Source organism: Cynocephalus volans, chromosome 8, assembly GCF_027409185.1.
Source record: "Cynocephalus volans isolate mCynVol1 chromosome 8, mCynVol1.pri, whole genome shotgun sequence".
NCBI lineage: Eukaryota > Metazoa > Chordata > Mammalia > Dermoptera > Cynocephalidae > Cynocephalus > Cynocephalus volans.
This window is the reverse complement of record NC_084467.1, coordinates 54234052-54252447: the sequence shown is the minus strand read 5'-3', so window position 1 is coordinate 54252447 and position 18396 is coordinate 54234052. Positions and strand designations below refer to the sequence as shown.

Genomic DNA, 18396 nt, shown 5'->3' with positions numbered 1-18396 from the left:
AACAACTTCAAGATGGCAGAGCCACAGACTGAAGGAGGCTGGGTCCCAGCACCATGGACCTATCACACTAATCCCAGTCTGTTTATACCAGATTATTCCACAAGAGAGAGGAAAAACTTCATCTTGTTTAATCTACTGTTGTTCTGAGTCTCTGTTACGACAGCTAGCCTATATAATTATACAAATTATTTGAGTTAAAATACGGGCTACATGGTATACATCAAATTCACTCTAGGAGGCACCTCAAACAGTCATCCTCCAGATGAGCCACAACTGTGCTACGATGGGAGGACCAAGCTTTGATGCGGAATAACAGAGGTTTCAAACATAAGCCAGTTATAAAGCTACAAAGACAAAATGTTCCAGATTGCAAGTGTTGAATTATGCTTGAGATGCTTCTCTTATGTACAAGTCTGAGTAGCAGCAGGAATTTGCAGTGTAGTCCCATCATACAAGTATTCATCTTGCACAAACTTAACTACGTATAACCGACAGGGAGATGAAGAAGAAAAGAGTGAGATTTAAATGGCGTGGAACTCTGCCAGCATTTTACTCAATGATCACTTGCCCTTGCTCAGTCTTAGTCCCCATAGGCCTCTCAAAGTATGAGCTTCTTGCAGTGCTGAGCGTTATTCTGGTATTTAAAGACACACATATAGTGTTCGACTTGTCATTTTCCAGTGTGGTAGTTTCCTAAGGGATGTTAAGGATGATTGTGACTACTCTGAAGTTGCATTGTCCACTTTAACTCTAGAACCCTTCCCACAGTAAAATGTGACTTCCCCGATTAACCGAACAACAGTGATTTGCCCCATGGGCCCAGGGAGGCCATTTGGTCCTAGGATTATGTTCTACTGGCTCAGTTTCCATTTTTTATGCAAACCATTAAAGAAAAAAAAAAACAGTTGTGCCTTAGATGCAGATTTTCCCTCTTCTTTTAACACTGTGATTCTATAGGCTGGTTTTAATTCAATCCAATAGTGAGAAAAGTGGCTTCCACCAAGTAGCAAGATCTGCACACTTCTCCACTGCAAATACTCATCTCCTGCTTAAGACATTACCCAGATTGTCAGTGTCCGTAGCCACTCGGTGGGAACCTAGCATTTGGAATACGGTCTGGGGGGGTCTTTATGTTCTCTTGTAACATCTCTCACACTCTAGGAACAGCGGAAGCAGTTCCCAGTCTCTTTCGTGACTTTGTGAGCTGGAATATCTGAAAGGTTTGTTGTAGACAGGAAATGAAGCAATGCATGTGGGGATATCTTGTTAAACATAAAGCATGAGGTGTATTTTTAGTGCTGTTTCTTGCAGAGTTATGAATAAAAATATGACCTACCTCCTCAATATACCACTCTCTCTCACCTCTGCTTCTGCCTGGAACATTCTTCTCTTCACCTTGAGGTCTGGGTTCAGCTGTCACTTCCCTGCTCTCTCTGCCTGAATCAGGTGCACCTCTTTCCTGCTCTCACAGCCTGCCTTGCTCACTCCGATGACAGGGCTGTGCACCTTGTAGCAGTTGTTGTTTACTTGTCTGTAGCCCACCCAGCCTCCGACACAAACCTTCTCAACCTCAAGTCCTAGGTGGGTGGGGGCTGGGCCTGTCTTGTTCTCTGGAGACAGTATCCCAGGAGACAGTATGGTTTAACTGATGAGCTTATTTTGAGCTCCCCACCAGTTTATGATCCTCACACTAGCTGGTTTGGCCCCCAAATGGTTACTACACCATGCTGATTAAGCCCACTGGACTCATACAATGTAGTAGCCATTTCAATTCACACTTATAGGGGACTAGTATTTGGTTGCAAGTACTTTCATCACTTACCTCAGAACCTGGGAGGAAAATATTCCTTGGGCTGAATCAATCACACTCAAAGCGGCCAAAAACAAATTCATGTATTAGTTGGCAAAATAAGCCAAGTGGTATATATCTATAGGAAAACAGGATCTCACCCTCCCTGCATGTCATTCACAACAGTTTAAAAAGAAGAAACCCAACTTAAATCGGGGAAGATTTTTATTAAGTATAGATAGTCAAATCAACCCATCATGGTATAGATTGGTATTTCCCCAAACTGTTCTATTTGGGGTCCTCTTGCAAACTCATAGGGCTCCTTTATATGTTAAAAGCCCTGAAAGTCCTACTTAACATTGCCCAATCCAGTTTTCCCAAACTTTTAACTAGGATATTATAATAATCCCCAGAACTACTTACTTTGGGATATACTTGTTTATAGAAAAGATCAACTGGATGAAATATCAGAAGCCCAGAGTCCCAGTTCTGACACTAGCAGGTTGGACAAGTCAACCAAATCCTTCTGTGGCCACTCGTCTATAGCATTTCATCTTTTCAGAAACATTTTGGGGTACTCATGAAGAAGGAAAAGAAAAGAAAATGTTTCCAATATGAAAAAATAATGTTCAGGGTTTGTGTGATTCATGATCAAATCTTTATTGGTCTGGCTTAATTGGCAGTCCCCGCTGTGGTGATTGGGAGAAGCAACAGGAAGGAGAACGTTTCAACAGCTGAATTAAAAAAAAAAAAAACCAGCTTATATCCATCTGCATATCACAAGGCATACCCTTCTCACTTTCCAAACAACCCCTAGGGCTGCCCCTTTGTAATCTTTTCCCCTTTGAGGACACCAGGTGAGAAAAGTTTTCTTCAGTCTTCCCAACTGAAGCCCTTGGTGAGCCCTCAATTACTTACAAGTTGAATATCCCTAATCAGAAAATCCAAAATCTGAAATGCTTCAGAAAACAAAACTTTCTGAGTACTGACATGATGCTCCAAGGAAATGCTCATTGAAGCATTTCAGATTTCAGATTTTTGGATTAGGAATGTTGAATCGGTATAATGCAAACATTCCAAAATCTGAAAAAATTAAACATCTGAAAATACTTCTGGTCCCAAGCATTTCATATAAGGGATACTCAACCTGTACTTAAAACACACTCTAGCCATTTTAAAAAGGTGGATATCAACTGTGAGCACAGCTTCAAAGGCAACAGAATAACTGAATATGTTTGTGTGGACTTCAAGGAGATTTAGAGGAGAATGAAACAGTTCAATCTTTCCTGCTTCACTTTCTTAGAAGTGTAGCTCACTCAAATCATTCTCCTGAAAGCTCTTCTAAATGCCGAAGGGGTCTAGACTACACCAGTGTAGCACAGAAATCATTTTGAACTGAAGGCATCTGAGAATAGGCTTTTTACTAAAAACTCCCTTATGTGCCTTAAAAGCAGAGCATCCTAAAAGAACTCAATTGTCATAAATTCCCTCCCCAGGAGTTTCATAACCAGGGAATAATGAATCTGCTGGGGCCCAGAAAACGATACCCCAAAAGTATGGCAATGTTGCATGCTGAACACTTTGAACTCAATAGGAAGGTCTTAGAAGATGTCTTAAGACAATTGAAAGAAATTCCAGGGGGAGTTTCTCCCTGTGCTTGGGAGAGGAGAGTAAAAAACAAGAGTAGATTAGAAAGTCTTAAGACCTTCTTTCTCCCTAGGAATCTCATCAAATAACCAAAGAAGAAAAGGGGCTAAAAGTCCATTATCACACCCAGAAAAACTTTTCATCTGTTCTGAGGTCAACACCTAGCGATTACCTGGGAGACTTTATCTGCATAATAAGACAGCCTTTGTTCACAGTGAAGTTCCACCCCTCACCTCCTCACCACCTCCCCCAGAGCTCAGAGGAACTTTATCCCAGAACGTTAATCTTTGAGCTCATTCATTCCCCTGAAGATCACTTACTACCCCTCACCATCGCCTACACTACCATTTCCTTTTCCCCTACAAAGAGGCTATTTAAGCTTCAACCACCTGGCCCTTCTTTGAGTCTCATATTTGTAAGACTCCCATGTTTGCAGGCACCTCAATATATATGTACGCCTTTTTCTCCTAGTAATCTATCTGTTGTCAGTTATTTCAGTGAACCTTCAGTGGGCAGAAAGAAAGCATTCCCTCCGCCCCTACAACTCTTAGTACCACACCTAAATAGACACTGTTACAAAATTATCATATCTCCCCTCTGTTCTCTTAAGAGCCAATTTGTTTTTCTTAAAAGTCATGTTTTCCAGTAGGTACCCTTTTCTCTACCTTCTTCCCCATTAAGATGGCATCGAAACCCCAAATTCTAACTGCCTCCTGTCACATTTTTCTGTGAAATCCAGTATACATGAATAAAGATGTCTCTTTGTTGCTAATCTGTCTTTTGTCAGTTTAATTTGCAAGCCACCAATTATATATCCTGAGAGTAGATAAAAGGCTTTTTCTAACCTATGAGTCCAAGGGAAAAAAACTTTATTGTTAAACATTTCATCAATGGTGATTATACCTCTTAGTATACCAAGGTAAATTATAATACAGTAATACTTGTAATATATTATTTGTAGAACTTCATAGTATATCGGAACCCTTTGTACAATGAAAATTTACATTACACTTGTTTACTTGGAGCATAACTTCACAATGTTAAATGGTTACATGTGCTCAGCCTTTACATTTAACTCTCTGCATGGAAGCCTTTTCACAGATATCTACCCGGTTCACTCCTTCACTTCATTCAGATCTCTGCTCCCATGAGGTTTATCAGAGAGGCTTTCCTCAATCACAATAAAAACAGCAGCCCACCCTATAATGCTCTTTCTGTTTACCAGATTTTATTCTTCTTCAGAGCATTTATCTTCATCTGACACACAGATATATCACCTGTCTCTCTCATGTACAACCCTCTAGTTCTGCAAGAGCAGAAACTTTGTTTTGTTCATTGCTATCCCTAGTACCAGAACAGCACACAGTGGTGTGAGTTATCAGTACCAAAACAGTTATTATACCCTAACAAAATGGAGCCAGGAGGCCACACATGTATGCCTGTGACAGGAACTGTGCAAGGAATTCCTCAAAACCTCAGTACACCAGGTAAGCTGTTTGCACAAGAACACTTGCCTAACAGCTGTCTCCACCAACAAGCTAAAGCACCTGTAACCAATGGTCTCTGTTTCAAAACAGCTTAGGTGGACGTCTCCTTTCTGTCTGTAAAAGTTTCCCTGTGCCCCAACCTCTTTGGATGAGCCTATGAACCATCATAGCACGAGTATCCCAGACTGCAATTCCCTGCTATTCCTGCACAAACTCTTTGTTTCGGAGAGTCAGTCTCTCTGTCACTCAATTTAGGTTGATAGTAGGTGCTCAATAAACATTTTTGAAATGACTCACTCTTCCCAAGATAACATATCACTCTTCCTTATCCAGTTTGCGTACTAAAAAAGAGCTTTATTTTGAAAAGGGAGAATGTTTTTCTTTTTAGTTTTTAATGTTCCATGGGCATTAGATTTTATTAAGAAAGAAATAAAAAGGAAAAAAAAAGATTTAGCAAGAGCATCAGTGAAGACAAGAAAGAGAGAGAAGCTCCCAAACAATTTGATCTAAATATTTTATGTAACAAAGATTGTTTACTAAGTGCTTGGCTCTAAAAAAACAGTCCTGCCCATTCCCTCTTTCTTGCCTGTCTCTGAAAGGTGGCCCCATCCTTCTCTCTCCTGAAGGTGGCCCTACCTTTTCTGTCAACACACTATCCACTCATCAAGACACAATCCAACTTCCGCCTCTTCTTTCTGCAATCCAGAACGTTCTCTCCCTTCTCTGAACTCAGCACATTTTCTAATTCAGTTCTTTGTATGTGTATTTCTTGTGTCTTACCTCCTCCCCAAACTTGTATACTCCTGGATGGAAAAAGACAATTTCTTACTCATCTTGATGTTCAATGCTAATTCAAAATCAGAAACTGTAAATAAGGGGAGAACAATCACTCAAAAGCCCGTCACAATTAGAAAACTTTTTAAAAAAACATGTGAGTTACAGCTTATTAAAAAGTGACCCCAATTTGTTTTTCTGACAAGTCATCCCTGCCCCAAGCATATCAGGTTTTAGGTAAGGATAGTAAGGTGACTCCATCTAACACCAATGACTTAGGAATCCTAAAAGTCTCCCCCTCCTACTCAGTGTTCTTTTGTTTCCTTCTCAGTAAATGTTGTGAACTGTAGCCAGAACTATAGCCTTCACCAATGTTTGCAGCCAGGCCTCATGAAAGTTCAGAAAAGAGTGATTCATCCCAAACAGGAGAAAGGAGAGTTCCTCCACTGTAAAGCGAAGTTCTCAAAGCCCCATTGGTTTGGTCTGAGGACATGAGACACTTAATCTCTGGGTCATGTATTTCAGGGCCATTTTGGAGAAGGAAGCACCTTACACTAAAAGGGGATCATGTGTTTAGTATAGGGGTTCTTAGCTTAGAATGCTTAGACACACACACCCCGACCCCAATAGGTCCTTGGGTAGAATTCAACGGGGTCTGTGAATATGAAGGGCAGAACAAAAAATATTTTCACAAACCTCTTACAGAAATTTAGCATATCTTTCAATTATAAGTGTAGGAAGCAATCCACAGTATTACTCCTACTACAATTGCTACTATTACTACTACTACCTGGGACCTTATCATCAATTGAACTCACAGATATTTTCATATCACATCACAGTTATCTCAAAACACTAGATCAGATATCTCAAAATATCATTTATACTCATAGTTACACTGAAGTAAGGTAGTATTAGACCCTCCACTAGATCTTGTTATTTAATACATCAATAAAGAAGCACATATCTTGCTATATCACAGATTTTAAATATTTTCATAATTATATTTAGTATAACTTTTGTTTTGCTTGTAATCCTTTGTATTGTTTTATTCACTTAAAAATAAAATTATTCTGAGAAGGGGTCCATAGGTTTCACAAAGGAATAGCAAAGGAGTCCATGACAAAAGAAGCCCTGTGAATGGATGAAAAACTGCTTACTTGTAAGTTCCCATGAAGGTATCTATCTTATTTTGCTTAGTATGGTGAATGCGAAAAACAAACTTCAGTTTCTCCCACTATACTCTCACAACACATTTCTTATACCAGATGTGTGGGATTTCTCCCTACATACTAAGCAATCAATTTTCCAGCAGACACACGCTGGGCGTCCTGTAATTCAATTCAACACTGTCTACCTGAAGATAGTGTCAGATCCCGCCCTCCCCCATATGCCAGTCGCAAGCTATAGATTGTTTTACCTGTGCTTCTGACCAGCTGGCTATAAACTGGGGTCCCCACAACCCCCTCCTTGGGTTCAACTGATTTGCTGAGTGGCTCACAGAACTCAGGGAAACACTTATGTTTACCCATTTATTATAAAGGATATTACAAAGGATACAGATGAAGAGATGCATAGGGCAAAGTATGCGAGAAGAGGTGCAGAGCTCTCATATCCTCCCGGGGTGCACCTCCTTCCAGGAACCTCCATGTGTTCAGCTATCTAGAAGCTCCTCAAAACCTGTGCTCTTGGGTTTTTATAGAAGCTTCATTACATGGGCATGATAGAAGCATGGACAACCATGTAGGAATGTGATAGGACATAAAGGGTATGATCTAACACTAACAGACTGGGTGGGGAAAACCAGCAAGGCCTGTCTGTTCAGGTTCTTCTTGGCCTCTCTGTGCAGCATTTCTTCCTCCTGGGTATGGGGCAGGACCCCTTCTGAAATGGGGGTCTGATGACCTACGGTCAAACAAGGTAGGTCAGAGAATTTCTTTATGGCCAGCTCCAAGACAAACGTGGGAGAATGTTAGAACAAGCCAGGAACTGTAGATGAAAACCAAAATACACATATCATAATATCACAGATGGTGATAAATTATTCTTCAAAATACCCATACATTATTTACTTGTGAGTTAAAACTCTCCCCAATTCTTAACACTGGTCGTTTGCAGGTCATTGGGCCTAGAAGTAATTTTTACAGACCAGGCATAATTTGAACTAGGGAGTCTGCACTGGGCATCTCTTGGGACTTTTCAGTAACATGGGCCAATAAATTCCTTTTCTGCTTGGACAAACCCAAGTTAGGTTTTTGTCACTTGCACCCAACTGGGTTCTGACTAACATGGAATACCTCTATGTTGGATGGGGCTGTTGAGGGTTAGAGAAAGGTGGGAAACAATGATGATATCTATCCAGGGGGGGTAATATCTGCATTAGGTTGGATTAATTTAGTGTCCTAATATCAGCAGAACACTGATAACATAAGTGTCATTTTAACAGTTTCCAGGTAAGAAGGGGCTGCCAGCTACTTTTTTAAATGTTGTTTCATCTAATTCTGATGACAGCCTCTCTAGGTATATGTCATCATCCCCACTTTTTACAGATGAGGAAAAAAAAAGATCAGAAATTAAGTAGCTTGCCCAGAGAACAGTCCCCAACTCCCATGATTTTTATTCATTCTGCCTAGAATTCCTCCCATCCAGTAAAGCTAGCTTAGGCACTCCAACTCATCCTTTAAGCCTCAGTTCAGCTACCCCTCAATGAAGCCTTCCTCACTTCGTCTTCCCCTCCCATGCTCTTGCCCCTACAACACCTGGCACATACCTCCATCATAACACCTAACCCATGGTGCTGTCTGCTTATTCTCGTCTACCTCCCCTTCTAGACTAGGTCTTTCCTGATGGCAGGCATATCTCAAGCACAATGTCTAACACAAAGCAAGCACATAATAAATGTTTGATGAGAATAAATTTATCGGTCACCAACTATACACTGGCTTGCAGTTAAGTGCTGGAATACAAAGGTGACTCACAGTTCAGGGCAACTGAACAAGTATTCATTGAATGCTACATTGTCCTAGGTATTGCAGAGACCCATAAAACACAAGATTCTGTCTTACAGAAGCATATTCTCTAGTGGGGAACTACGACATGTAAACAAATAATTTCAATGGAATTTGATTAATCTATTCTAGAGGTGTCTATGCGAAAAGAGCACTTAACAGGCGGAAGAGAGCAGCGAGGAGGGGGTGTTGTGGAAAGCTTTCTGAAGATGCTATCTGAACTGAATCACACCAGAAGAGGAGTAGCATATTTAAACCCCTCATGAGGAGAGAGAGAGAGCATAAAAATCACAAAGCAGCAAATTGAGGACAGAAACCAAGGGAACAGCTAAGGTGTAGGCAGGGCAAGCAGTCCAGGAAGGAACTTTCAAAGTGTGAATAGAATCAAGAGAGACTGATGAAGGCAAGGGGATAAGAACTTTTTAAAAAGTGCAAAATCAGCAGTGCCAAATGCACCAGAAAGGTCAAGATAAGGCCTATAAAGTGTTCCATGAAATTAGCAATGAGAAAGTCATCAGTAACTTTGCAAGAGCACTTTTAGTGCAGTGGTACAGTGGGCAGAAGCCAGACTGCAGTGAGGTGGTGAGTGAATAGGTGGTGAGAATCAGATTGAGAATGCAGAGAATTTTTACAAAGGTTGGCTGAAAGAGGGAAGAGAAATACAGCAGTAGCTAAAGGGTGACAAAGTTTTAAGAACTTTTTTAAAAAAATTCTTTCCTTCCCACCCTAAACTATTCCCAAGTGGACAACTTTCTATTTGGATCCCTAAAATTCCCACAACGCTGTAAGCTCCTTAAAGACAAATCTTATGTCTGAAACATCCTTTTATTCCACACATTTCTCTGTACATGGTATAGGCTCAATATCTTTTGAATGAATGAATGAAATGCAAATTCAGCACAGGTTGTAACAGGGAGATGAAGGGGTCTGCTGGGACACAGCAATTGTTTGTTCTACTTTCATGGGAATTTGTAGATGTCTGAAAACTCAGGGGCACAGAGAAAACAAATCCAGACAATCTTCCCTCATTGATGGTTATAAATATTTGACCCAGGGAGACAGGTACGGTTAGGGGCCAGTTTAGATTTTGGAGACTGGAAAATAGATCTTTAGATTCAAGAGTACCTTCATTTTCAGAAGCTGTTCAAGTTCTTGGGATCGGCACGTCTGTATTGCATTCTCAGTGATGCCATTACAGTTCTTGTAAATTATTTAACCTTCAGTGTTCTCATTGGCAACTTAACACCATAATAGCATCTACCTCTTAGGGATGTAGGAGGATGAATGAGATACGGCAAATGAAGTGCTTATCACTGGTAAAATAGCACTCAATATGTTAATAAAATAAACAAGGTACTACTAAAATGAATAAAAAATACTACTAAAGGAAATGAGTTCCAGAAGAGTTGGATATAAATCAAATCTTATTTTAAATATAAATAAAACTTGCTTCTTAAAGAACTCCTTTTTTTTATAAAAGTGAGTGAATAATTGGCCCCAATTTATCAATTTTCATAAATCCACATTTCCATATATCAGATTTACTGAAAAACCTATTTTAAAGTTCCACCTACGGAGAGGGCTGCCCAATTAAGTCAGTTAACGTTCCTTAGCCAGCGGGCGGAACCAGGGTGTTGCATTAATTTCCTTGCCTGCCACGACTGCCTGCGTGAGAGCGCCCTTGGGTACGTTGTTTCTGTTCTAATAAAAATTCTGCTCCACCACCCTCGGTGGAACAGATCCCGAGCACCAGTGGGCAAAGACTAGGTTTTTTTTTTTTTTTTTTTAAAAGCCTGCACCCAGCAAGCAGGCCGCACAAAGGCAGGAGCGAAGTCCCAGCGCAAACGAGGGGCTGGGGAGCGAGGCTTGGCACCCGCCCGCTCTGATTCGCCGGCCTGACGTCCCGGTGGGTGGGTACTCCCGCCACCCTTGCCCCGGAGCGCCGGGCTCGGAGCCAGCGGGAGGCGCCAGTCCCAGCCGAGAATAGTAAGCAACCGGGCGGGATGCGAGGGGTCTGAGCAAGGCGGCGCCGTCTAACCTTTCCCGGTTAAGGCGACTGCCCTCGGCGCTGTAACTGTATCTGCAGAGGCAGCAAAGGTCACTGTAAATGTCAGAGGCCTCCGGAGGAGGACCAGGACGGGGACAGGCACCGTCAGGGAGGGGCAAGAGGCAGAGGGTCGGGCGGGCCTCCCAAGGTCAATTCCGACTCCCCGCCCCCGGGAAGTCAGACAGGAGCGCTGGGGCCCCTTGGCCACTTCCCCATGCCGTGTAGGCGACCTCCGTCGAGCCTCCAGGCCGGAGGAGCGAGCGCAGAGGAGCGGGGGCGGAGACTGGAGCGGCAGTGCACGGACTCGGCCCGACCCTGAGCGAGACAGGACGACACGGGCCGCACGTAGCGCACGCGCCCCGGACGCACGCCACCGAGGAGCGGGCGCTCCCTTACCCCGTTGGCTGCGGCGATGCGGACGATGAGCTGGATGGCGTCCTTCATGTAGAACCTGCCGTCCCCGCCCACCACCAGGGTGGCCTCCTGCCGCTGCGCCGGCTCCACGGTGGAGATGATACTTTGGATGAAATTCTCCGCGTAGTTGACGCTGCTCTGGAACACTTTCACCCGCTTCCGCAGCCCGCTTGTGCCGGGCTTCTGGTCCGGGTACGCCTGGGTCTTAACAGTCACGATCTTCACCATGGTGACGACTCGCTGCCTGGGCCTGAGCGGACGCTGCGAACCGAGGGGCGGCCGCGGCTGGGGCTGCAGCTGCTCTGCGGCGAGGGCGCGGGCGGGTGGGGGTACGCCTGCTGTCTCGGCCGCCCTCGGCCCTCCTCCTTAAAGGGACAGGGCACAGGGCCCTCCCTCCGCCGCCAAACCACCCCCGTGCAGGTCCGGCCGGGAGGGGGAGGGGGAGCGCCCATCCCAAGGCCTCCTGCGTAATGGGTGGGGCGTCTCTGATTTACCCTCCCCTTCGTAAACCAATCCACTATAAAGCGATCCTCAACTCCTCCCCTAAATGAAGGGCAGAGTTTGGGGTAGGGACCGGGCCATAGGGCAAGGACGTGAGGCAGGGTGGAAAAAATATACAGAGTATAATAATTTCCTGTGGTTTGGCTGTATCAGGTGTAAATAACATTGTGGAAACCTGTTCTGAAGGACGGAAGTGCCAACTTCAGATACATTTCATGACTCATTCTTTCTATTTTCTCCCCCAATGTCAGGAAATATACCAAAATATGTAACTATGTAACAGTGATTACCTCTGGGTCATGAGATAGGGTACTTTTTCTGTGTGAATGGCCAGTAAGTACAGGGATCTGAACCTTTGACTTTGGTGTTGTAACACCCCCACTCTAACGAACTGAAATAACCTGTCAGCCCTTGAAGTGCCTTTTAAGTGGTAGTCCTCATGTTATTAGTGTTATTCTTTACCCTTTAGATGGTATTCATTCATTCATGTGTTGATTCATTCACCCTACAAATATGTTTTGAATTTCAACTAAGGGCCAGCTCTTTGAAAGGTTTTAGGTGAACAAGTCAAAATGGTCCCTGGTCTCACAAAACTTGCAATATTTTGGAGGAGACAGATACTGAATAATAAATCATTACTGTGATAAGTGCTACAAGAAACTATAAGGGGTGTAAGGGAGTAAATAGAAGGATCAAAGATTGGAGGGAGTCAGGGACAGTATCCTGGAGGAAGTGATGTGTGGGCTGAGGGCTCGAGGGATGAATAGTAGTTGGCCAGGTTAAAAAAGAGGAAAAGCATTTAATTCCAGGAGAGGGAATGTTAAGGCGGAAGGTTTAAAGTAAGAAGGTATTTAGTGTCATCATGGACTTCAAAGGCAGCCAGTGTTAACTGGAGTGTAGAACTGAGGAGTAGAATGGTGGGCCCAAACATATTGGGCCTTCTACATGGAGTCAAGTATTTGGATCTTTATCAGGACAACAATGAGTGACCAAAAGAGTTTATTTTTGGTTTTGGTTTTGTTTATTGAGGTAAAATATACATAAAATTTAGCATTTTAATAATTTTTAAGTATACATTTGGTGGCATTAAGTACATTCACATTGTTGTGCAACCATTACTAGTATCCTCCATCTCCAGAACTTTTTCATTATCCCAAACTGAAACTCTGTAACCATTAAACAGTAACTCCTCATTCCTCTCTCCCTGCTGCCCCTGGCATCCACCATTCTACTTTCTGTCTCTGTGAATTTGACTGTTCTATTCTAAGTGCAACCATATAATATTTGTCCTTTTGTATCTTGCTTATTTCACTTAGCATAATGTCTTCAAGGTTCATCCCTGAATAGTACACTAAAAAGGCTTTAAGCAAAGGAAAATTGTAATCATAATAGCATTCTTAAGAGATCATTCTGGCTGCTGTGTGAATTAATAAAAGGAAAAAAAAAGTGGGTGAAGTGAAATTAGGAGGCGGATGGAAAACTGGTGGACTTTACTATGTTGAAGACAATGGAGATGGACTGAAGTGAACAGACTCAAGATATTTTCAGAAAGTAGAGTCAATTGGATGTAGTGATATGTATAGGGTGAGTGAAAAGGAGTGGTGTCTTTTAACAACCTGGGATTGTGGTTGGAGGGTGATATGGCATGACCTTGAATTGTTTTGGACATGTTAAGTTTGAGTTCCCAGCGCCGCACTCTCCCAGAATGTGCAGGGTTTTTTTTTTTTGGTTTTTTGTTGTCTTTTTTGAGACCGGCCGCACCGCACTCAGCCAGTGAGCGCACCAGCCAACCCTATATAGGCTCCGAACCCGCGGCGGGAGCGCTGCTGAGTTCCCAGCGCCGCACTCTCCCGAGTGCGCCACGGGGTCGGCCCCTTGGACATGTTAAATTTGAAGTGCCTGTCACACATCCAAGAAGAGGTATAGAATAATGTGTTGAATATAGAGGTCTAGAGCTTAGAAAAGACAATTGGCCAAGTGATATGAAGTTATAATCCATTAGCATATAAATAGCATTTGAAGACATGGGAGTGGATGAAATTCGCCATACAAAAAATTATAGAGTACAGAAAGAAAAAAAAAAGTCCAACACCAAGCTCTGAGAAACTCCAGCATTCAAAGGTCAGGAAATGCAGAATGAAAGACAACTTATTTAGAAACAATGACCCAGCAGGAAGAAGAGTTAAATATGTCTTTGACATGCCATACAGCCTTCCATAAACCTGAATTCAAATCTCTTATGTTACATTAAAAGGCAAGGCAGGGCTGAGCCCGTGGCGCACTCGGTAGCGTGCTGCGCTAGCAGCGCGGCGACGCCCCCGCCACGGGTTCGGATCCTATATAGGAATGACCGGTGCACTCCCTGGCTGAACGCCGGTCACGGGGGAAAAAAAAAAAAAAAAAAAGAAAAAGAAAAGAAAAGGCAAGGCAGATCCACTTTGTGAGCAAGTTGACATTTAGGAGCCTTCCTACAAGCCAAATTACCTAGAATTTGGTTAGGTTCTATCTCAGTCAAGGAACAAGCAGTTGGCAATTCTGTAAAATTGCCAACGGTAATTCTGAATGATTTCTCTGCCTTATGCAAGTGTGTATAAATGGGAGGTGGGTTAAATCCTGGTTGGATAAATGTACAGGAAGATGGTGAGGTTGCAGTGCATTTAGTATTGTGTCTCTGGGCAGATTTCAGTTCAAGTCTCCACAGCAGCAGTGATTGCTGGGCGAAGAGTTAGCTGGGCTAACATGCCCAATATCAAGATCTTCGGCAGCAGCTCCCACCAGGTCTTATCCCCCAAAATTGCTGACTGCCTGGGCCTGGAACTAGGCAAGGTGGTGACTAAGAAATTCAGCAACCAGGAACCTGTGTGGAAATTGGCGAAAGTGTACATGGAGAGGATGTCTACATTGTTCACAGTGGTTGTGGTAAAATCAATGACAATCTAATGGAGCTTTTGATCATGATCAATGCCTGCAAAAGATTGCTTCAGCCAGCAGGGTTACTACAGTCATCCCATGCTTCCCTTGTGTCTGGCAGGATAAAAAAGATAAGAGCCGGGCTCCAATCTCATCCAAGCTTGTTGCAAATATGCTTTCTGTAGCAGGCATAGATCATATTATCACCATGGACCTACCTGTTTCTCAAATTCAGGGTTTTTCTGATATCCCAGTGGACAATTTGTATGCAGAGCCAGCTGTCCTGAAGTGGATGAGGGAGAACATCTCTGAGTGGAGGAACTGTGCTATTGTCTCACCTTATGCTGGTGGAGCTAAGAGAGTGACCTCCATTGCAGACTGGTTGAATGTGGACTTTGCCTTGATTCACAAAGAACAGAATAAGGCCGATGAAGTGGACTGGATGGTGCTAGTGGGAGATGTGAAGGATTGGGTGGCCATCCTTGTGAATGACATGGCCGACACTTGTAGCACATTCTGCCATGCAGCTGACAAACTTCTCTCAGCTGGAGCCACCAGAGTTTATGCTATCTTGACTCATGGAATCTTTTCTAGTCCTGTCATTTCTTGCATCAACAATGCATGCTTTGAAGCAGTAGTAGTCACCAACACCATACCTCAGGAGGATAAGATGAAGCGTTGCTCCAAAATACAGGTGATCCTTGCAGAAGCTATCAGGAGAACTCATAACGGGGAATCTGTTTCCTACCTGTTCAGCCATGTTCCTTTGTAATAGAATAACTTCTGAGGCTTTTTAAAAATAAAATCGACCCTACCCCCTGTTTTCCCTTGGTATTTGATGGCAAATTCAGCAGAAGACCCAGTTTGCTCCAGTGTAGCTTTCTACATCCCACATCAGATATATTAGAGTTTATCCTAAATTGGGGAAAGACAGATTGAGATTAACTGCTGGGATTTCTTACCTGCATTGTCTCATTCTGGCTTCCTTGATAATTTTGTGAGCCTTGAAGCTTTAACTACAGCTCAGCTGCTGCAAGATTTCAAACTTTTGAGGGTGTTATGTAGGGGTGTGATTTGAATGTGATTGGGAAAGCTCAGACTACTTAACATGCAAATGCTTTGGGGTTTTCTTTGTTCGGAACAACTAGCAACAAAGCCAACCCATGTTGGACAAGTTCTCTCAGGTCTCTGCTAAATTATAGCAAGAGCCCTGGGCAACCCTAAACCTAGTCCTGGTAGCTGAGCACCCTGTAAGGCAGGAACAGGAAGCTCAGCTTGAGCAGCTGTGAGATGGGGGTCATGGAGGGAAGTGCAGGGGACACAGCAGCACAGTGCAGCAAATGTTTTTTGGGAGGAAGAAGCCTGATCCATCACCATCTGGTTGACTACATAGCTTGGATTGTCCTTTGAACCTATTCCTTTTGATTTGTTTTTGCCTTAGGCCATCTTGACCTTTTCATGGCCAAAAATTCCCTTAGGCCCTAATGATCATTGTATCATAGTCTTCCCGAAAGTAAACTCTCTTCTTGCTATGTAATTGCTAACATTCACACTAGATGATCTGCTGTAGCTTAATCTTCCTTAGCCTACAACCACCATGGTAGTAGGTTTTAGGTAGTTGTTGTACTGCCTTTTGATTAATTTAAGTATTTAATTTTCATCTTCCTTCTCTGGATCTGTTTGGCCTCTCAAATGACCTGAAATTTCTGTTAAAAAGATTGATGTTATTGTCTCTTGTAGAGGAAACTAATAAAGTGTTGGGGGGGAGGTGATAAATACATAAATAAATATGATGTTTGGTCAAATTCCATTTCCCAGTACAGTATTTATTAAAGACAGCTTTATAATGGGCCACAATAATCAACCACATTGTATATTGACAAAATAAAATAAAATTTTTTTAAAAAAGACAGCTTTACCCTCACCCTTCACAAATCATTATTTGTATTCCAATTGTAATGATTTAAAGAAATGTATTTACCATAGGATATCAATCTTGGATGACTGCAACAGATAATAAATGATATGTTTGCAATTTATACTGAAAATCCAAGATGGTAAAGTGGGTGATCTAGGGTATTAGCCTTTTAATGGTTATTAGTTACATGGCTCACACAGAAACTGATAGTCAAAATAAGAAATACCAAAAAGTAGTTTATTAACAACATGTAGACAAAGCCTTAGAAGGCACCTGTATGGCACACAATAAAAGCATGTATCACATAATTGTTATAAACAAAACACAACTCTGCATTTGTGTACACTCATAATCCTAATCTGGTAGTGTCAAGGGATGATGGAGATCTATACTGAGGAATACTGGGATTGCCTCCTGTTTAGGACTAGAACAGTCCCCCAAGTCCCTCTCCTACCCAAAAGCTCTACTAAGCCTAAAAGGTGATGTCTCAATTAAGAAAATTCTGTTGGAATAAGTCATTTATAAATAACCTCCCACAAGATTTTCAGTTACTTGTAGCTGGCAAATAACTGATCGATGATTCTATATGAACCTAAATTAATGCTGAACAATATGACAAATGTCATTTTAGCCCATTTGCTAAGCCTGAATCATAGGTTCTTCCAGACTGCACATTTAGTTTACTATGTTAAATCTGATCTATTTGTAATATGCTCAAATTACTAGTTCCTACATATAGAAGGCAATATGAAGACATTTAATATCTATTTGTATCCATAACTTATTCAGGTGTTTAAAGCTCTTATCTGAATAAAAGTTAATGGATGTCTGGAAGCTGTGATTCTGAAATTTTGTTCCTGTGCCAAAATAATAATAGTTTCTGTACTCATGTTTCAATGTCAAGTGGTTATTCATAAGGCTATATATATGTGAAAAGGATTGATATATGATAAATTGGACTTTTTCCTTTTGGAATCTTCTATAAAGGATATCTCAGTCTGAATTAATTTATATGAATATTTGATATGCAAATATTAATATTTTAAATGGCAAAAAGATAAAAATTTTAAACATACAGATTGTGAAGGACATTTTTCAAGAGATAATGAATGTCTTTGTTATCTCATTTCATCAGTGATCTTGATTCCTTGTTAGATGCTCTCGTAGGTTAAATAATGGCCCCCAAAAGATATCCATGTCCTACTCCCCAGAACCTGTCAATATTACCTTATATAGACAAAAATGACTTTGCAGATATAATTAAGTCAAGTGTCTTGAGATGGGGAGATTATCCTGAATTATCCAGGTTGGCTCTAAATGCAATCACAAGTGTCCTTAGAAGAGAGCGACAGGGGGAGATCTGACTACAGAACAGGAGAAGGCAACATGACCATAGAGACAGAGATTGGAGTGATGTAGTTACAAGCCAAGGAATGCCAGCAGACACCAAAAGCTGGAAGAGGCAAGAAATGTAGTCCTCTCTAGAACTTCCCAAGGGAGTCCAGTCCTGTCACCATTTTGATTAGGGCTCAGTGGTATGGATTTTGAACTTCTGGCCTGTGAGAAAATAAACTTCTGTTGTTTTGAGCCACCGAGTTTGTGTTGATTTGTTGTAGCAGCCACTGGAAACTAATAGAGATGCTTTAATTTTATGGAGGAGTATGAACCAGGGAACTTATGGCCCGATTCTCTCGAGGCCTAAAGCATCATTTCAGGTGGCCAGCAAGAAACAGGATAAGGTAAAAAAGTCTATCCTAAGGCTCTACCAATGAATAACTGACAGAGGAATGAATGCATATCAGATGTAGCACAAGTAAAGAAAGGAATCAAGAAAATCATGCAGGTAATTATTTCCAGATTACTATTTTGTTTAAATTATCTAAATAACTAAAGTAAAAAAA

The 18396-nt window shown here is 42.0% G+C and overlaps 1 protein-coding gene and 1 pseudogene across 2 annotated transcripts in view; one reads left to right on the top strand and one right to left on the bottom strand.

Annotated features, from left to right (window-relative positions):
- PGM1 (phosphoglucomutase 1) overlaps positions 1 to 11612 on the bottom strand; it is a 67971-nt gene extending 56359 nt beyond the window's left edge. Inside the window, exon 1 of one of the 2 annotated variants that reach the window (XM_063106919.1) lies at positions 11149 to 11612. In XM_063106919.1, the coding sequence (XP_062962989.1) occupies positions 11149 to 11394 (246 nt within the window). In that variant the 5' untranslated portion in view covers positions 11395 to 11612. The remainder of the gene's footprint in view (positions 1 to 11148) is intronic. The other variant, XM_063106918.1, reaches the window with a different exon arrangement.
- A 2482-nt stretch (positions 11613 to 14094) lies between these two features.
- LOC134385051 (ribose-phosphate pyrophosphokinase 1-like) lies at positions 14095 to 16433 on the top strand (annotated as a pseudogene).
- Positions 16434 to 18396: the final 1963 nt, after the last annotated feature.